The 21,707-nt window shown below is 39.8% G+C and overlaps 1 protein-coding gene across 17 annotated transcripts in view; it reads right to left on the bottom strand.

Moving 5' to 3' along the window:
- The window catches only part of MSRA (methionine sulfoxide reductase A), a 357,530-nt gene that overhangs the window by 106,267 nt on the left and 229,556 nt on the right, over window positions 1-21,707 (bottom strand). For 14 of the 17 annotated variants that reach the window (XM_036998851.2, XM_036998855.2, XM_036998850.2 and 11 more), the window contains one exon: window positions 16,713-16,817. The exons of the other annotated variants lie outside the window; for them this stretch is intronic. In XM_036998851.2, the coding sequence (XP_036854746.2) occupies window positions 16,713-16,817 (105 nt within the window). The remainder of the gene's footprint in view (window positions 1-16,712; window positions 16,818-21,707) is intronic. 17 annotated transcript variants of the gene reach the window in all.

Below are 21,707 nucleotides of genomic sequence, written 5' to 3'. Positions count from 1 at the left end.
TCCGTGAAGTCCCAGAACTTCTCCTCAACCCATGGAGGCTGTGAGACCTGACCTGGACTCTTTTCGCCCTACAACCTGGAAACTTTCTTCAGGAAATAAGATGGGGCAATTGCAGGATTGATGTATTTGTCTAATGTCCAATGTCTTGAGAACCACTGTTTCTCACACTAATTTTTTAGTTGTTTCAAGTGGGAAGGTAAATCCAGTCCCTATTACTCCTGGATCACTAGTGAAGTCTTTGGGCTAAATATTTTCTAAGTACCTTCTAACCCTAATTTTAAAAAAGCATTTATGGTTAAAATAATGAACATGGAGACACAAAGAGGCTGAAATTCCCTTAGATTTTTTGTTTTGCTTTGTGTTAGTATTCTCTTACCAAACGAACTCTGTAAATTTATTTCAGTAAAATAAATTCTTATTAAAAATTTTTATAAATGGCATCTGGATGGTGGCAAGTACTTTTAAATCTCCATGATTACTCATTAATTTTATCAATTTTTTACCCTGTCTTCATTCTTCTTGACACCTCTGCTCCACCTGACAGTGTCAACAGCACCTTCCTCCCCTGAACGTTCCCCCCGTAGGCCTTGTAATGCTACACTTACCTACGACTTGCACTCATTCGTGTCACTAGTTCGTGACTACCCCCTATTGCCTTTTCCCGTCCCCCGCCCTTAGCCTCCTTACTGCAGATGTTTGGGGGTTCAGTCTTTGGTTGTACCTTCCCTTCCTCATGCCCTCCAATGGAATTTCCCTTTTCTATCCTGAGAACTTACAACCCTAAATTTGTAATCCAAGTTTTCTTCTGGCTCTGGTCATGGACAGCCACACTCTTAGACGTTTGCACACCTAGGCTCCATTGTCCCTTGGTTCACAACCTCATTTCCTTTCGTCTCCCACATTTCTCATTTCTATCAACTGACACAATCATTCTCCTAGCAACCCAAGCTTTCAATCTTGCAATAATCCATATTTTATTTGAGCCTCTTTTATACCCTAAGCCAGGGAGTCACACAGTTTTACCTTTGTTTTCTATTAAATGCTGCACTAACATTCTTTCCCTTTCCACAGCCTCTACCCTGATCTAGACTCAGACCTCTGGGTCTGTGATGATAAAACCAGGATGAACACCTGGATCTTCTATAGAGCCCTAATTCAAGGTTGCTTAATAAGTGCTTCCTGGTTGTTTCTAGTTATGTGGTTTGAATAAATGAACTGGCAGTTCCTTTTAATATTGAGGCATTTCACTACCTAATCCTATCACTGCTTTCAGAACTGCAAGCCTATTATTTCACTCCTCTTCCCATGAACAAAGCCTAAGAGCATCACTTCTCAGTTGTTCCATTTGCAGAGAAAAGTGAACATAATGCAGAAAACTGACAGAGTTCTGCACGTCCCTCCTATAAAATATGCTAAATTTCCCAATTCTTATGCTAGACTTATAGTTTTGGCTTATTATCCCTTATGAAAGCCAATACCTTGATAAGTTATTAATATTAATTTTTAATGAAATATTAGAAACATCTAGATACTTGATATCTAAATAAATATAATAATATCTAGATAATAGAAATGAAACGTAATTGCTTTTAAAGACATTGTTGGGTAATTAAAGTGCTAAAATAAAAAGGTGACTATCAAGGATCTCTCTTTACCGGGATTTATTAACATTGGCACAACTGACATCTTGGGCTAGGGAATTCTTTGTTGGGAGGAGCTGTCCTACACACTGTGGAACGTGCAGCATCTCTAGATTTTATCCACAGATGCCAACAGCATCTGTCCAGCTGTGACAACCCAAAATATCTCTATACACTGCCAAATGTCCCCCGGGAGGCAAAATTGTCCCCCAGTTGAGACCCATTGCTATAAATTAACATAGTGCCGTTTTGCCTGTTTCTGAAATTTATATAAATGAAACTATAATTTAAATCTTTCACTGACTGTCATATTCATGAGATTCTTCAATTTTCTTCATTTTCATTGCTTCATAATATCCCATTGTAAAAACAGACCACAGTTGATTTACTTACTCTGTTGATGAATATGACCAGCTTGGGGCTTCTAAGAACATTCCTGACATGTATTCTGTATTACATATGTAAATATCTTCTTCAATAGATGGCTAGAAATAGAGTTGTTGGCTTATAGGTTTTGCATGTCTTCAATGTCACTAGATACTGAATCATTTTCCAGAGTAGTTGTACCAATTTAAACATCCACATAAATGCTTGGGAGTTCTCGAAGCTCTAAACGTTTGTCAATTCATTAGTTTGTTAATGTCAGACTTTTTACTTTTTGTAATATGTATGATGTACAATAGAGTCTCACATGATTTTAATTTGCATTTCCCTGATCAATAATGACATTATCATTTCATATATTTCCTTAGATATAGTTCCAGCAAGTCCTCTGCCATTTTTTCTAATCAGTAGTCTTTTATTTGAATCTATTGGAGATATTTTGAAGTCTATATATTATATATCCTGGACATTAATTCTTAGTCAAATATAACCTCTCTGTTCTTACATTTTCTTAATGATTTTTTTATTGAAGGATAATTGAATAATTGACATACGTCATACTAACTTCGGGTGTATAATGTAATGATGTGATATTTGTATACATGGCAAAATGATCATCACAATGAGTCTAGTTGCCATGTAGTCACCAAATCAAGTTACAAAATATTTTTAATGTGATGAAAACTAAGATTTATTTCCTTAGTGACTTTCAAATTTGAAATGCAGTATTATCATCACTATGCCATACATTACATCCCCACAAATGATTTATTTTATAACTGGAAGTTTACAAGTCTTGAGCCCCTTCACACATTTCTCTCACCCGCCATCACCCTCCCCTCTGGCAACCACCAATCTAGTCCCTGTATCTGTGAATTTTGTTTTTTTTAGAATCCACATATAAGTAAAATCATATGTGTTTGCCTTTGACATTTTATTTAGCATGATGCACTCAAGGTCCATCCATGTTGCAAATGGCAAGATTTCATCTTTTTATGGCTGAGTAGTACTATACACACGTGTGCGTGCACACACACACACACACAATCTTCTCTATCCATTCATCCACTGATGGACACTTAGGTTGCTTCCATATCTTGGCTATTGTGATTAATGCTCTAATAAACACAGGGGATGCATATATCTTTTTGAATTAGTGTTTTCTTTTTCTTTGGATACAGATACAGAAGTGGAATTATTGGATCATATGTAGTTCTATTCTTCATTTTTTTTAAGGAAACTCCATAGTGTTTTCCATAGTGGCTACAAAAATTTACATACCCACCAACAGTGCACAAGGGTTCTCTTGTTTTTATATCCTTGCCAACACTTACTTCTTGTCTTTTTCATAACAGCCATTCTGATGAGTGTGAGATGATATCTCATTGTGATTTTGATTTACATTTTCCTGATTATTAATGAAGTAGGGCACCTTTTCTTGTGCCTGTTGGCCATCTGTCTGTCTTCTTTGGAAAAATGTCTATTCAAATCCTCTGCCCATTTTTTATCTGAATTGTTGTTGTTGTTATTGAGCTGTTTGAGTTCTTCATATATTTTGCATATTAACCCATTATCAGATATATGATCTGCAAATATCTTCTCCCATTGATAGGTTGCTTTTTCACTTTGTTGGTGACTTTCTTTGCTGCTGAAGCTTTTTAGTTTGATGTGGTCCCATTTCTTTATTTTTTCTTTTGCTGTTATTGGCTTTGGAGTCAGAGCCAAAAAAAAAAATCACCAAGAGCAACGTCAAGGAGCTTACAACCTATGATTTTTCTAGTTTCTGGTCTTACATTCAGGTCTTTATCCATTTGAGTTAATTTTTGTGCCTGGTCTAAGATAGTGGTCCAGTTTCATCCTTTCACATGTCGTTGTTTACCCAACACCATTTAGCGAACAGACTGTCCTTTCCTGTTGTACAGTCTTGCCTCTTTTATTGTAAATTAACTGACCAATATGCATGGAATTATTCCTGGGCTCTCTATTCTGTTCCATTAATCTTTGTGTGTTTTTATACCAATATCATACTGTTTTGATTAGCACAGCTTTGTACTATAGTTTGAAATCAAGGAGCCTGATGGTCCCAGCTTCATTCTCCTTTATCAAGATTGTTTTGGCTATTGAGGATCTTTTGTGATTCCATACAAATTTGTTCTATTTCTGTGAAAAATTCCATTAGGATTTTGATGGGGATTACAGTGAACCTATAGATTGCTTTGGGTAGTATGGACATTTTAACAGTATTAATTCTTTCAGTCCAGCACAGAATATCTTTCCATTTATTTCTGTCTTCTTCAGTTTTGTTTATCAGTGTCTTGTAGTTTTCAGTGTACAGGTCTTTCACCTTCTTGGTTAAATTTATTTCTAGTTATTTTATTCTACTTGATATAATTGTAACTGGCATTGTTTTAATTTCTCTTTCTCATAGTTATTAGTATATAAAAACACAATGCACTTTTGCATATTAATTTTGTATTCTGCAACTTCACTAAATTTGTTTATTAATTCTAACAGTTTTTGGTGGCAACTGCTGCTCTATAAGTAGTCTTGGTAGCTAGAAAATTAAGTCCTCTCAGTCTCTTATTCTCATGCAAGAGTATCTTTGCTTTTCTTTCTTTTTCTTCTTCGTACATTTTTTTTATTAAGGTACCATTGATATACACTCTTATGAAGGTTTCACACACAAAAAAATTTCTTTGCCTTTCTTGAACTCTTGCATTTCTGCATAAACATCAGAATCTGCTTTAAAAACCCACAAAAATTACAAGAAAAACTTTGGGATATATAAATGAAGCATTCATTCATCAAATTGGGTTTGCACTGAATTTATAAAACAGTCTGGAGAAAACTGATACCTTCAATAACCATAAGCAAGACCCACTATTGAATTTTTCAGCAGTCTAACCACTAAGCCAGTGCCATGTTTTTTAGTCTTGGGTAGCATTCTACCTCAAGGTATCAATTCCTGATAAACAAACTCTGAAATTCTAGTGGTTTAACTTATTAGAACTTTATTTCTTGATCATTCAAAGTCCAATCAATAAAAAGGAGCTGGGAGCAGCTGTTTCATTAACTCTTCACGTGCCTGGGCTGACAGGATAACTACCTTCAGTATGTTGCTATAAAGGTTTCCCTTGGCATTCATATTCAGCTAACAATCAGATGAAGAAAATGTTCCAAGATCATACAGGTGCTTATGGGCCAGGTCTAGAAGTAGCATATGTCATTTCTGTCCACATTTCACTGGCCAGAACTCATTGTCACGTGGCCACAAGGGAGGATGGGAAATATGTCCAGGGAAGGAAAAGTATATAGAGTTCTGCCATATTTTTCAATTACACATTTTATTTCCTTACCTTACTGCCTGAGCTAAAACCCACAATACAATCCTGATTAGAAGCTGTAATGGCACCAATGTAGTTTCACTGTTAAGGATGATGTTTACTATAGGCTTTATACACTATTAGATCAACAAAATCATCTTACAGATACATGTAAAATTTACAAATAATTATATTAAATACCTTTTCTGTATCTGTTTTGATAATCACATGTTTTTATTTTAATCTGCTATTGTGGTGAAATACTGGTTGATATTAAAACACTAAACCAAGCTTGCATTCCTTGAAGAAACCTAAATTGGTCATGATGTATTATATATCCTATATATTACTAAATTCAGTTTGCTAATACTTTGAGATTTCTGCATATAAATTCACAAATAAAGCTGAACTATAATTTTTTCTCATATTTCCAGGTTTTGGTACCAAGATTATGAAAGAATCATAAGATGAATTGCATCTTACTTTAATCTCTGGAAGAGTCCGTTGAAGATCACAATTATTCCTTAAATGTTGGTAGAACACATTGATGAGGTCATTTGAACTTAGTTTCTTTAATGAGAAGCTTTTTAGATACTGATCCAATTTCTTAATGATTGGGAATTCTATTAATTTTTAAGTTACATTTTTAAGGAATTTGTCTCATCTAACTTTCCTAATTTACCGACATCAAGTTGTTTATTTGTTACTGATACCATATTTTATTATTCCTGATATCAGGTATTTGTGCCTTCTCATTATTTTCTTGATCAAATTACCAAAGTTTTATCAGTTTTATTAGCCATTTTGAAATTCTAACTTTTGACTTTACTGATCCTACTTGTTTACTTTCCATTTAATTTCTGTTCCTTATTTTTCCTCCTTCAATGTTTATTATTTAAAAAAATTTTTATTAAGGTATTATTGATATACACTCTTATGAAGGTTTCACATGAAAAAACAATGTGGTGACTCCATTCACCCATATTATCAAGTCCCCACCCAGACTCCAGTGCAGTCACTGTCCACAAGTGCAGCAAGTTGCCACAGATCCACTATGTGCCTTCTCTGGGCTACACTGTTCTCCCCAGGGTCCCCCACACCATGTGTACTAAACATAATACCCCTCCATCCCCTTCTCCCTCCCTCCCCACCTGCCCTCCCACACCCCTCCCTTTGGTAACCACTAGTCCCTTCTTAGAGTCTGTGATTCTGCTGCTGTTTTGTTCCATCAGTTTTGCTTTGTTGTTATACTCCACAAATGAGGGAAATCATTTGGTATTTGTCTCTCTCTCTGCCTGGCTTATTTCACTGAACATAATACCCTCTAGCTCCATCCATGTTGTTGTAAATGATTGGATTTGTTTTCTTCTTACGGCTGAATAGTATTCCATTGTGTATATGTACCACATCTTCTTCATTCATCTACTGATGGACACTTAGGTTACTTTGATATCTTGGCTATTGTAAATAGTGCTGCAATAAACATAGGGGTGCACGTGTCTTTTTGAGTCTGAGAAGTTGTATTCTTTGGGTAAATTCCAAGGAGTGGGATTTCCAGGTCAAATGGTATTTCTATTTTTAGTGTTTTGAGGAACCTCCATATTGCTTTCCACAATGGTTGAACTAGCTTACATTCCCACCAGCAGTGTAGGAGGGCTCCCCTTTCTCCGCATCCTCGCCAGCATTCGTTGTTCCTAGTCTTTTCTATGCTGGCCATCCTTACTGGTGTGAGGTGATAGCTCATTGTGGTTTTAATTTGCATTTCCCTGATAGTGATGTGGAGCATCTTTTCATGTCCCTGTTGGCCATCTGGATTTCTTTGGAGAATTGTCTCTTCATATCCTCTGCCCATTTTTAAATTGGATTGCTTGCTTTTTGGGTGTTGAAGTGTGTGAGTTCTTTATGTATTTTGGATGTTAACCCCTTGTCGGATATGCCATTTACAAATATATTCTCCCATACTGTAGGATGCCTTTTTGTTCTCTGTTCAATGTTTTATTTTGTTGATGTCCTAAGTTCTTGAGATGGATGCTTAGCTCAGTCTTTCACTTCCTCTAATATACAAATTTAAGGCTATTTCCCTCTAAGAACTGCTTTAACTATGTCCTGTAAGTTTTGATGTGTAGTATTTCAATTACCAGACAGTTCAAAATAGTTTCTAATTTCTGTTACGATTTATCTTTGCCCCATAAGATATTTTGAAAATTTTTTATTTTCTAACATAATGGGAATTTCTACATATTAACTTTGCTATTGATTTCTAGCATAATTTCATTATGGTAAGAGAAACATAATCTACATGATTTTGATCCTCTCAAAATATATTGAGCCTTTATGGCTTAGTATATGTTCCATGTGTGATTAAGAAGGTACACTCCCCACATGTAAGGTACACTGTTTTATTGTACTTTAATCATGTTTTAATTGTGTTTATCACATCATCCATATCATTAATGAGGCCCTCAAAATTCAACTTTTCTGGAATTGGCAAATTTTCTCAGAACAAAGGTATTTTTACTCTTCTGCTTATCTGTCTAGGTGTCTGTGTTCCCTTCAGTTTTAACCTGGTAATTCCTAATAATTTTGTCAGGTATTTGATGTTATGCTTTTAACACATTTTTATATCTTATCCAACATTTTGAGTAGCTTTTGGTGAGAAAGTTGATCTGAATAACCTAGCCTGTCACTACCAGAACCTGGAAATTCTAGCTCCTGCCAATGCTATCAGCTCTGAAATTTTTTTTCTTATATAATTTAGTATTTGTTTATGTGAAGTAGCATAATTCTTCTGAGTTTTTTTTATTAGTTTTATGCCATTTCAGCAATTTATTTGAATTTTAAATAACATAACCATTCCTATATAAAATATGTTGAATTCTTCCTGGCTGAAAGTTTCCAAAAGCCAGACTATTTGAACTTCTTCTTCTTGCAAAGCCTTAACAGGATAATAAAATTAAGATGGACATTACATAGTGCTCATGAGGACAGAAACTCTTCCTTGGATAATATGCTATTTCCTGCCGTGGTGTGTTATGCTTTCTGTTGGCTGAGAGTGTAACATGCGGGTCCATGCATCATACATGGAGAGAACACAACGTCTGGAACTGAGCTCTTATGTCCAAATACCAGCTCTGTTACATGTGATAACTGGCACGTGACAAATCACTTCACCTCACTGGGCATGTTTGTTCATCTGCAAAATGGGTCTAAGACCATCTATTCACAGGTTGCTTTAAGCATCAAGTGGGATTACACATATATAAGTGCCTAGCATGATGCCCAGCCCGGAAAGTCTTTCATTTGGTCTGGAGGCACCAAACCCTTATAGTCCTAGCAAACCAAAGGAAAAATGTTAAATATAAGCTCTATAGTGCTATATGAGAGAGAAATTTGCAAGTGCAAATAGCACATTTGCAAATAGAAAAGATACTGTGTACATGTATGATAATGTTATGCAGGGAAAAGTGCAACTGAAAGAACAATTAATACAGAAAAATATCAGTTAAATTCTTTGTTTCATTTTTTCCTGTTTCTGAAATTCTTAAAAGAATGAAATCCCTTTCAGAATTCATAATGCTGGGTTTGGGTCGTTTTTGCATTTTATATGTGTGCAGCTGTTCCTCCACTCTAAATGTGCACATCTGCTCATTAGCAATACAATATAATTCCCACTAATTATCTGCAGATGATAGACTCCTTATACATGGTCTAAAAAAAGGATAGTCCTTCAAAACTGGTGACTTATTTTAAAAAACTAACTTAAAAGGGTCAGCACAACGAAGTTCAGATATTAATTTGGCAAGTTCACATATGAACACCAGCACCTAACTGCGAAGTTGATGGGAAACAGAAGGAATATAGCATTTTTTTCTCCCCAGTTGATGTTTCCCAGCAGACAGCATGTGGGGCTTACTTCTCTACAAGCACCTGGAAAGAGGCTATGGACCAAGGCCACCCCTGATTCTCTGGGGGCCTCCAGGGAGGAACCTGCCCAGAACAAGGCTTTGGGATGTTTTGTGGGGGGTGGGAGTGGGGTCCAAGGGCACTGGATGGAGCAGGGTGCTGGGGCTCTCTAGTGCCAACCATGGGCTGAGGTGCCCCATTAATCCCCTCCTTATGGCCCTAAGGGCTAAGGCAGCAGGCCAGGATGTGTGGTCCTGGTGACCCATGAAGCTTCCCACCACAGATGGAATGGCCACTGGGGCAAGTCACACAAAGCTTTCCGGGGACAACTGGGAACTCATGGAGGTCAGAGAAGGGCTGGGGAGGGAATGCCGGGGAGTTGATGGAAGAGAAAGGGCACAGGCCACGCAAAGGAAATGACTAAGGGCATTCGGAACATGAACTGGGGAAAAATAATGGAGAAAAGGTGGAGAAATACTAGGGTCAGAAAGGGCAAAGGTCAACAGCAGGAGCTGGTGAGACGGCTCTCACGCAGGAAGGACAAGAACAGTGGCTACAGCCTACGGCAAAGCTACTCCCTGCTCAGCCCCGGGCTCTGCACAGTGACCCCACTCCCCCATAATCCTAACACAGGCTATGGGGCAAGAATTGTTTTACAGCTGGGAAAGCTGAGGTTTTCATTCATTCATTCAATGAGAGACTACTTAACATAAAGCTTACTTTCCAGAAGAGGAGACAATTGTTTAACAAGTAAACAGACAAATCATTCCACCTTGGCCGGGATGAGTCGCTGAGGATAGGACACCTTAAGGTGAAGGAAAGGAAGGAACCAGTCATGCCAAGACCCGTGGGCAGACAGAGGCGGCACAGGCCCCAGGGCTAGAGAGCGCAGTGTCTTCTAGGAACGGAGGGAGCAAGGGCCTCAGCAGCAGAGACGCAGTGAACAGGGGTGGGGAGGCGGAAAGCCTCAGGAGCCAATCAGGTACCCCAAGGCAGGCTGGCCAGGAAGAGTGTATATCACCCCAAAGAATGTGGGCAACCAGCCAAGTGCCATGAGCAGGAGAGGGGTACCATTTGTTGTGTTCAACAGAGCAGTATGGAGACTGGACTGGAAAGGACCAGACAGGCTCGTTAGGAGGCTACAGTAGCGGTCAGATGAAACGCAAAGACGGCTAAGGCCGGGAGGCCACGTGGGGGTGGAGATCAGGGGAGACGTGACTGTCCCAGGTCACCCGGCCAGAACGCAGCAGACCTGGTGGGAGCCCTGTCTCCCATAACCTCCGATTCTGCACTCCTAAGAGATTTGATTAAAACTGTTTTAATTAAGGAGACATTTTAATTAAGGTCTTCAGAAAAGTAACTGGGAGTACTTCTCCAGCTTACCATTGAAGGCTATTTTAGTAAGGATATAGGTTCAGCTGTTGTAGAAAAGAAAAAAAAGGCTTAAAATGAACCAAAATATCAGTAGTGTAAAGATGATTCTTGTGTAGTCTGGCCTGGAGCAGTGCTTCTGGAGCCTTTCTGCCTCGTAGCTCCCCCATTCCAAGGGCCAGGCCCCCACCCATGGGCCAAGGTGCTTCACCGCTACCTCGGTGAGCACTTTGCAGGGAGGGAGGAAGAGCAAGAGCACGGGCCCTTCTCCAGGGGCGTGCGCCCAGCAGGTGCGTGCGCCCAGCAGGTGCGTGCACCCAGCAGGTGCGCGCCATCGCTGTGCCTGCGCCCTGGTCCTCAGGACTGCAGCACACGGCCAGGCTCAGCCATAACGAGCCTGGGAAAGTTAGTCTTCATTGGTGGCTGCATGTCCAGGTAAAATTCCAACCCTCGGGACGGAGGGGAACTGACAGTGGGGTCGACTAGCAGTCTCTGGAGAAGGCCTCTGCAGAAAGGTCAGGGCTCCCTCAGGAGGGCCCTGCGGCGGCTCCCCACCTGCAGCCACATCCCCTGTGAGGCCTGGAGCCACTACAAGAGGCCCACAAATTCAGCTGTGCAGCAGGCGTGGCCAGAGTCTGTAGAGTGCATTAGGGGTATGAGCATTTCCAGTTTTCAGAGGAGGTTTGTGACGTTGTGGTAGTTATTAAAATAGGCATTTGACTTAAAGTGTGAATGAATTCATAGCAGCATTTTAATATGCCATAAAATTAATTAATTTGTTTTCAAAAGGTTACTTAAGGGCACAACTCTATCCCATGGGGGAATCCATACAAATGTTCGTCGTCAGAAGAGTCCCTCTTAGTCAGAGCGCTGGGCCCTCTGGTGTGGGGGAGAGAGAACAGACTTGAGCTTTAGACAGAGCTCGGGCCAAGAATCTCCATCGACATCAAACAGGATTGTCAGTCTTCTGGAACCTTATTCATTCTTTCTCTTTTGTTTAATGAAGACCATGAATCCCACTTCATAAGGTTATGGCAAAGATTAAATGAAATGATAAATATGAAGCATCTGTCACAAAGATTTTCAAGTTATTTTCATATCACTTCATTTGATTCTTACGATAATCCATGAAGTATAGATGTAGATATTATCTTTTTATAGATGAGAAAACATAGGTTCAGGTTGAACAGGTATCATGGCCCAGATCATGTGGTTAGGAAGGGGCCCAGAACCCAAATCTCCTAAATCTCAGGCTCTCCCATGTTGTCTAGAGACTGGGGGAGTTTGGGGGCCACATGGTCAGGGATGAGTATGCTCCAGTTTATCCTCAGAAGCCTAAGGGAACTATATTTGTCCCCCGAGTAAGACAGAAAGCTAGAAGACGACACATTAGCTTAAATAGCACTATCTGAGTGCTTCAAAAGTAGAGGTTTTGTCATAATTGGTAAACTAAGAGAAAAGTCTATTCCATTTACTGGCTAAATGCATAATGAAGCCATTAGGTCTGTCACTTGACCTGAAACTCACCCACTGAGTAGCCCTCTCTCAGGACTCGCTGCCTACTGGCAGCAGAATAACAGGCCTCTGGCCCCCACCCGTATCTTTAAAAGCCTACACTTTCTGGCAGCTCTCTTACCAGCTTTGCTCCCTTCAAAATGGCAGACCGTGGGGATTTCCTCCTTCCCATGACAGTAGATGCCGTGACAGCTGCTTCAGTACCCTGAAGTACAGTGAACATGCAGGACATCCTCTTTCTAGTCTGTCATGAAGATTCTGAATTAACTGAAAGGGCTCTTTAATTAACTTTATATTCCTGCTGTTTCTACTATCGTAGACCCTTGACATTAGCAAGTACCCCCACCTTTACAAATAACATTCTGGGATATCACTTCTCCCACAAAATGATGTCACTGAAAAATGTATATGGCCCCTTCAAATCCTTAATGACTTAATAATATAACAAAGTACTAAAGTCTTTCAACATGCTAATTAAATACTTTTCTCTCGAGTCATATTTCTATTGAGAATCCTGTGTTTCCTAGACATATCTTCACATCAAAGTTCAAGGTCTTCTCAACTTTTCTCAAGTTCTGTCTTTTTGTGGATAAGCCATCCCGGCAGAAGCAAGAGCATTCTTAGGCAGTTTCAGGGACTTTTGTTTCTGAGAAGAACCCAGAGGGGGCCAGTGCCTCAGAGACCACAGTCTCTACCAAATCCAACATGATGTTGTCTTCTGAAATATCCATTTTTTCAGTGAGAGCAATCGGTCTGACACACCTCAGCTTCCCTCATCCACTCTACCGAGTGGTTCTCCTCTCTGGGCCACCTTTCACTGAGAAACATGACAGGAGTCATCGGATGACTTCAAGCAGAGAATTAAGAAGTGGGGGTCAGATGGCCAAGTTCACCTGCTGCTTAGCCGTCTCCTGCTTCATGCCCATCTTTCAGGGAGTGGGCTTCAAATTCCTACCTCAGAGAAATTACACATGACTACATGTTTTGGACATTTGGGAATCTGGGGTAGTGTTAAATCCATTGACACCAGAGTTCTTCTGAACTTGTTTTTTGCTTTTAATGTTCCAGTATTAACATATACTTATTTTAATGACTTCAGGTTAATTTTTTTGGTCTGTGGTCTATCCATGTTTATCTGAATATTCATTTGATCTCAGTACACTGGGATTAAACTGTTTTCTTCCTAGAGGAATGTATTCTCCCTGGGCATTAACCAAGAGGATGAATACTGCTGCTCAGGTACAGTGATTCAGGGGGTTAGCACCACCTAACAGAGGGCCTGGTAAACAGAGTAGACACAAGACAAATGTCATTCAGAACTATTTGTCTTTTAGTTTAGAAATATTGAGATGATCTGGTATGTTCTCATGCCATATATTCCAAAATGTAAACCCTAATTCTAACTTCTGAAACACTAAGGAACCCCCTCATCAAACCAACAGGTCTTAAAGAAACAAATTTCAGAGTCCTCTGCTCCACCTCTGAGTCACTGATACAACTGTTAGCCAAATGGCTTCAGACCTCTGATGTCTAGAGCCAATGAACACAGTAAACTAAAGTTAATGACTACAATGAGCACAGTGATGGTTTAAGTTGAATGAGTGAATTCATTAGGATTTTTGTTGTTACTGCAAGTAACAGAAACTCAACAAGTTTGCTTGTTAAAAACGTGTGGGGCGGGGGTAACCTAAGAGCTCTCAGAGCTGAGGCGGCCTCAGAGTCTCCTGAAGAGTCTTTATTCACATCTCTCATCTCTCCACGCCTCTGGCCATCTTCCTTGTGCGCTTCTCCTATGGACAGGCTCTCTCCACACTTAAACACCTCCACCTCAGCCTCCCCAGCAAAGTGGGAACACCTTTTTCTCTGCCAGGACAGTCCCAGGGAAGGACTCTAATTGGGTCACATGCTCATTCCTTCTCAAACACTATTGGTAGCAGGAAAAGACACTGATTGGCCAGGCCTGGGTCATGTGATCATTCTTATTTCCAGAATCATCAGGGAAACTGCAAGACAGAAAAGGATTGCTACCATGGCCCATTACACCCAATTATCAAAAAAAAAAAAAATTATTCTAATAGTAATGTGGGAAGATCAGATATCTTGTGATTTAATATTTGTAACTATATATACACTGCATCAAAGCACTCTTCTAAGCAGCAATAAATATATGTAAGGGTAGAAAAATTCTTCTTCTACATGGGCAATTTGTTCAAAATGTCAGGGTAAAAAATATGACACTGAACAATCAAATCCCATTGTCCGTGAACCCCATCATTAGTAATTATGTCTCTTGGGTTATAGAATTGAAGCTGAAGTTTAACCAAATGGCCTCTAAAGCCTCTTTCAGTCCAAGAGTTTATGAACCTCCTTTTAGAATCAAAATGCCTTTGGAAGAATAGTACACTAAGTTGTTGTATTATTAACCAGTGTTATGGACTGCATTGTGTTCCACAAATTCGTATGTTGATGCCCTAACCCCTGCTATGACTGTATTTGGAAATAGGATCTGTAAGGAGGGAATTAGGTTAAATGAGGTCATAAGGGTGGGGCCCTAATCCGATAGGATTGGTGTCCTTGTAAGAAGAGTGTGACACCAGAGATTTGTGCACACAGAAGGAAGACCGATGTGAGGATATGGAGAAGATAGCATCTCCAAGCCAAGGAGAGGGGCCTCTGGAGAAATCAACCCTGCTGACACCTTTGTCTTGGACTTCTGGCCTCACAACTGTGAGATTCTGTTTAAACCTGCAGTCTGTGGTGTTTTGTTATGGAAGCCCTAGTAGATGCACACAGACAGTAAACCAAGAATTTCAAGGAGGACTGAGACACAGCTGAGACCAACTTGATATGTAGGCTGAGAAGAACAAGAGGTTCTTCTAAGACTCTTTAAAGGTAGAATTCCCATCAAGATTCAGAGGCCAGTACTAGTGAACTAATTAATGTAAAGTTAGTGATAAATTGGGTAAGAGTTAAGATGAGAGAGAAGTACATGACAGACTTCCTCATCTCTGAAATTCTGCCGGGGGCTAAGCATAAAGTTGTTCTACCAGGACACAGCACCATGGTTGGCCAGGAGAAAAGGCACAAAGCAATCTGGAGAGCCTCTAGGGCGCCTCTTAGATGACTTCAGGCTAGCATGGGCTCCTCGTGTGTGTCTCCTTGAGAGTTTCAGAGTGCAAAGCCTGTCTGACCCATGGCTTTGCGAGAGCCAAATGGCTGAGTGGCTCTGCATCAGGCTCAAAGGCCTACCAGCGTGAGCTCATGACCACCACATCCTTATTTATGATGTTAACCGGTCAGAGCTTCCTGATGAGCTAAATAAGCCATCTAAGTCATTAGGCCTGACACTCACATGATATGACACTCCAGTAGTTCAACTTGGGATGACATCTGAGCCTTCTGATTATGGTATTCTTGTCCTCCCAACCTTCTACCTCCCCTGCCCCCTTCCTCATAGCTCTCCCACCAAGGACTCATCCCTCCAAGTCAAACCATACTTCACTCGAATGGGAAGATTACACCTGGATCCTGGACCTGCCTTGTCCTGGCTCATTTCTCACTGTGCTATTCTTACCATAGTTCTGACCTTGGCCCTATGGCAAATCACTGTGGCATTGATGGTCCTTAGAACCACAACTCCAATGCTGTAGGGGTCATTCGAAGGTTCCACCACAAAGCACAATGCACGTTTGGAAAAACACACCCATTCAAGAGGAAACAGCCAACACAGGATACCCACTACACAAAAACCTGACACCAAAGGGAAATACTTTTGTTAGATAGGTTGATTGCTGAATGAGCAGGGTTTGTGAAAAGCACATCTATTGTACTGGACTTTGCAGTTCATAAGCCTCATAATATCAGATCATCACATTGGCAAAGCAGTGCTCCAAGGCTTTTAGGGTGAAATCTGGAAATTGCTTCATTATTGAACATTACAATGATATTTGCCAACATGGGGTTTTTGCTTGTGTGTGCATTCAAATAAAATTTCTAGCCACCATTGTTTATAGCCTAAACACATTAATATCTTCATATAACAAATTCCAAAGAAGAAAAATGAAATATTTGAACAACCCAAGCACTGTGGACCCAGTGAATGCTGCATTTTACCTTTATGTTCTTTCTTTTTTTATCACCCACAGACATTAAAAAAAAAACAACCTGATAATGTCAAAAGATGAGAAAGGCTAAATTCAGTGAAATAAAGGAACCATAAATCAGGAAAACTTTGGAGCTGCTAGAAAGACACTTTAATTTTGTAGACAAAAGACTGCATTAAGGGGGAATAATGCAATAATCAAAGGTGAACGAATTTCCATTGTCTGGCGTCTTTCTCTGTGGGAATTTTCCCACCCCTGACAGCTGTAAGGGAGGGGGGCGCACAGACTGTGGCGGAGCCTTTATTCTCTCGCCCCTTCTTTCCCCAGCCCCTCCTCTTCTCCGTCAATAAATGTCTGCAATCATATTCTTGAGCTCCTGTGTGATTTCAAGGTTCATCTCTTCCATGCAGCTCAAACACTAATTATCCCAGCTGTAATTAGTAAGATAATTAAATACTGGCTCACTCAACTACCTTGGGTCGGGTCATGATTCTCCCAGAAGACCTTCAGCAGCTCCTCAAAGCTGATGTGTTCTGGCTGGAACACCACTCGGACTACCTCTGCGTGGCCAGTTTTTCCTTGAAGGAAACAGAACATACAACCAAAACTTACTGACAACATCAGTTCATTACAAGTTATTTGTTTGCAAAAAGCCACTAGACAAAGCCCTAAAATTCTTCCACCTGAAGGAAGTGTGGGAGGATAGTTGGCACTTTCATCCAAAGTCTCTGTTGCTGGTTCTTTCCCCATAAAAGCACACAGTTGTCCTCTAGCAAAGTGCCTGACAGTGATGATGTCTCTTCATTGTTTCTAATGTCATGAAGAAAACAAACTCAGGTATTCATTTTTCTAATCTCACCCTTACGAAACCTTATGTATCCAATCTGATACGGTGCTGGAGACTTAAAACTCTGCAAAGGGGAATGAACCCATTTATTTTTATCGTCATCCCACACTATACATAGTAAGCTCAGCAGCACTACAAGTGAAACGGTGCTAGAGAAACCTGATAAAAACAGACCAATAACTTATTTGCATTATACACATTCATTAATGAAGGGACATATTTGCTCTGCTGTTAACACTGAGGCAAGGGTCAGGTTCATATATCCAGCTGGGCCATGTCTTCTCAGCCTAATTCATCTGTGTGGCAAACAGCTACTGTAGCAAACGCCCTCTGATGTTAGCATGCCCATTCACAAAGGTGGTGCCAAGGTTCTGTGGATCAGGGAAGTAGGTATTTGTAGCACCATTTGTACCGATGGGATTCATGCCCTTCCTTATTTTAGTGTTATAACATGGTAAATAATAAACAGACCCCTGCATGCTAACATCATCTGTACATTTAAATTTATTGTCCATCTATTTTTGGCCACCTTATTGTAGTAAATAATTTAGCCTTGCCCAAATAGAGATCTGGCCTTTGCCTTGGCCTCTGGGAGGCAATGTATATCACACCTGATATAGAATTGTCCTTCTTTAGGGTAGGGCTGGCCACACCGAGACTCTCAGGCTGGGAACTGGGCACACTGAATCTTCGGGCAGGGTTGGCCATCCCAACAGTGTTAGGGTTGGGGCTGGCTATGCCTGGAAGCCTGACCATGTGACTGAGAGTGGGGTTTTGGGTAACACAGTACCAGTTTATCTGGTGACTGAGTTCAATCATAGGTGATTAATCAACCATGCCTATGTAATGAAGCCACAATAAAAACTCCGGACACCAAAGCTTGAGCAAGCTTCCTGGTTGGCAATACTCTGCATATTGTCACACATGGATATATGACAGGTGGGTAACACAACCTGACTGCAAGGGAGATGTCACAGAAGCTCTGCCCTGGAAGCCTCCCTCCCAGGCTGTCCCAGGTGTCAGTTCCTTTGGGTGATTTTGATCTGTATCCTCTCCCTATAATAAACCATAACTGTGAGGCTAATAGCTCTCACTGAGTTCTGTGAGTCCTTCTAACAAATTATCAAACCTCAGAGCGGTTTTGGGAACCCCTTGGACTTACATGTTAGTTTGCAAAAGTATTTTCCCATATGTTGGTGATCACATCTTAATTCTTATAACCTTTTGATAAATGGGAAAACTGAGATACATATAAGGTAGATTTGTACAATGTCACATGGCTAGTGAATTGCTAGACCAAAACTTGAATTCCTTCTGACTTCTTGTCCAGTATATTAAAGCAAAGAGAGCAAAGTGAACATGAATCCAGAAAAGGAATCTATTATCTTTAATCGTCTTTTAATATGTTAATTTATTTCTGATTGTAGAAACAATAATTTGCAAACAATATGAAGCTTAGAAAATATGAGAAAGTATTAAAAAGAAAATAAAAATCACCTATATCCTATCACATAAGAAAAATACTACCAATATTTTTTACACATCTCTTGCTGAATATGCACAAGATATACACACACAGGCATATGTGTGCACATGACCACAATTTATTTTATTGTGATCATTGAATCATCCTTCTTCCACTTACCCTCATATTGTATGTTCCCATATCACTGACATTTTTGGAAAATACCATTTATAATGAGTATATGATATCCCAAGTATGATTGTACTATTACTTATTCAATCTTCCCTGTCATTGGGCATTTAGACTGAATCCTATTTTTTATCTATGATTGTGAGTATTTTTCCACATTTCTGAGGCTGCCACAAACCACAGTTAAATAAACAGAATTTCTAAATCCATGTTTAAGTTTCTTGACACCTAGTGCCAAACTACTCTTAATAAAGTTCTCTCTCTTTTGCTAACATATCTTATGGGTAAAATTGCAGTATTTCCAGAATCTCTTACCTGGCCTTAGTGCATCTCCATATCAGTAGGTGTTTCCAAGGGGTGGAGAGACATAGTCTATCTCCATATCAGTAAGTAATTACAAGGAGTGAGGGTATATCTGGACCAGAGAGGTTGGGTGGAGTCCCTTTTTTGCAGCCAGGTTGCAAGAGACATAGGTGAGAGGAAGTGGACAACTGCTTGCAGGCAATAAGTTTCTCCCACTTTATTTCTCCCTTTGACTGATTTCAGTTTCAAAGGTTATTTGCTCCAGGCTGGGAACATATTTCCTCCCGTGGAGTTAGTCTGTCTCATTTACTATTATAATGTTTTTAATCCTTAACAATTTATAGCTGGAAAATAGTATGGTACTGCTCTAATTTTAATGAATTTAATTATTAGTGAGGGGAGAAAAAAGTCATGTTTATTAATAATTTTAATTTATTTGCTCTAATTTTTATATACCCTTTTTATATTGGGTTAATGTTTTATTAATTGGTCTGCATAATTTTAATTCAAATACAATAGTCATGTAAGTTAGCATTAAACAGATTTTACACTAACAGATATGAACAGAATGATGGAATTATGGGAAGAAGACACATTAGGGACAATAATCATACTACTGTAAAACTATTTTTCATCCACTTTAAAATATTATTATTTTGTATTTTGAAATGTTTAAATGAATGCTTTAACTACATAAGATTTAAAACTCTCTGAATATTAAAAATGGCAACAATATGGTACAAGCATGACAAATATATTTGGCAAGAGCAGCACAGAAACCACACTAGAAATCTGGGCAAAAGATGTAAATAGGATCAACATTTTTAGCAATATAAACAAATAAATGCATCTTGAAACATTAACATACCAGAGTTTACTTACTGCATTTTGTAAAACTGCTTAAAAGGGTACCTAATGCTGATGAGGAAACTATGAAACTGGCTCCTTACTTGGCTGGTGACGGAGTAAATGACTACACCCTTTTGAAACCCCATGGCTTATGGAACCAGAGCCACAAAGATTAAGATTAACTCACCTTCACTAAATGATCCAGGAAATCTATCTCAAAGATACAACTCCAAATAATGGGAAAGATACATTCATACACAGATTCACTCCGGTATTATTACAATGGCGGAGTACTACAAGAAATCTAAAAGTCAGGTAAAAAAGACACAAATGATGGCATAACTACATGATGAAATATCACGTAGCCATTAAAATAAAATGTCCAAACCCTAAGAAAAGCTGGTACTATTCACTGAAAGATGACGAAATGCCAGGCACGTTACCTACCAGATGTTCTTTAATGCTCACCCCCAAATTTTTTTCCATTTCTTTTTCTATTGTAGAAAATACACACGACATAAAAATAACCATCTCAGCCACCTTGAAGTGTGCAGCTCAGTAGCATGAAGCACATTCACAACGTTGTGCTACCATCACCCTGTCCTTCCTCCAGAGCTTTCTTCATCTTGCAACCTGGAACTGTATCCATTAAACACCACCTCCCCATTTCTCCCTTTCCCCCAACCCCTAGCAACCAACATTCCACTCTGTCCTTGTGAATTTGACTACTGTAGGCACTTCATCTAAATGCAATCATACAACACTTGGTGCATGAGTGACCAGCTTATTTCACGGAGCACAATGTCTTCAAGCATCATCCATGTTGTAGCATGCGCCAGAATTTCCATCCTGAAGGCTGAATGACATTCCATTATATGTGTATGTCGCATTCGCTTTGTCTGGTTCATCTGTCAGTGACACCTGAATCGCTCCCTCCTCTTGGCTGTTGTGAATAACGCTGCCACGACCGTGGGCATATTTCTCACAATTTTACAAGGGACATGTGGCCTCCATTTTAAAGATCAGGAAACCAAAGCCCCACACAAGTTTTCCTCACAGAATGTGGTAAGTGGCAGGATGCAATGAAGAGCCAATCGGGTTTCAATAAGATGTGAACCCCAGGCTCATTCTAGGACCCCAAGCCAGGCCCCTAAATGTAGGCACCTGAGGTCACCAAGGGACAGCACATGTCACATAGGCAGAGGCCTGGAGGAGAAATCACAGCTGTGGGCAACTGACTGCCAAGCCGCCAGGACTGTTTTACGGGATTAGGTCCCTCTTCTGTAGCAGCAATATGGGGTCAGGAAAGCTTTCTGCTCACCAGCAAACACTTTCAGACATAATCTGAGCACTGACCTTATTTGTGGAGAGGTTTAAGAGGCTTGGCTGCTTAAAATAAACTACTTCCATTAAAATTCAAGATCCATCTGCATTGACAAACAATGTGCAGAGGCCCTTGTCAAACTCACCTTTAAGTTTCTTTATTTTATTTCTCCAAAGTACAAGAGCCTGTGTAAAAATACACAGTGCAAATGATCAAAAGGATTAAGGGGCTAGGAGCCACTTACAGAAACGCCCGCACCTCCAGGAACTCACCCATGTCCCAGGCTAATGGGATTCTTGAGACTAGTCTGCAAATACTTTCTGGTGCTGCCAGAGATAAAAGGCTCTACCTTAAAAATACTTAGGGCTGTTTCCTCACATAATATCATGCAAATAGCACGGTAGGTGTGGTGTGCAAATGTGCAAGTTAACAATTCACAACAGCGTTACAGCTACCTTGACATTGTTGATCTTATATGCCTTGAAAGGGAA

This window comes from Manis javanica, chromosome 3, assembly GCF_040802235.1.
Source record: "Manis javanica isolate MJ-LG chromosome 3, MJ_LKY, whole genome shotgun sequence".
Lineage (NCBI taxonomy): Eukaryota > Metazoa > Chordata > Mammalia > Pholidota > Manidae > Manis > Manis javanica.
The sequence above is the reverse complement of the archived record's forward strand: the minus strand, read 5'-3'. Positions and strand labels throughout refer to the sequence as shown.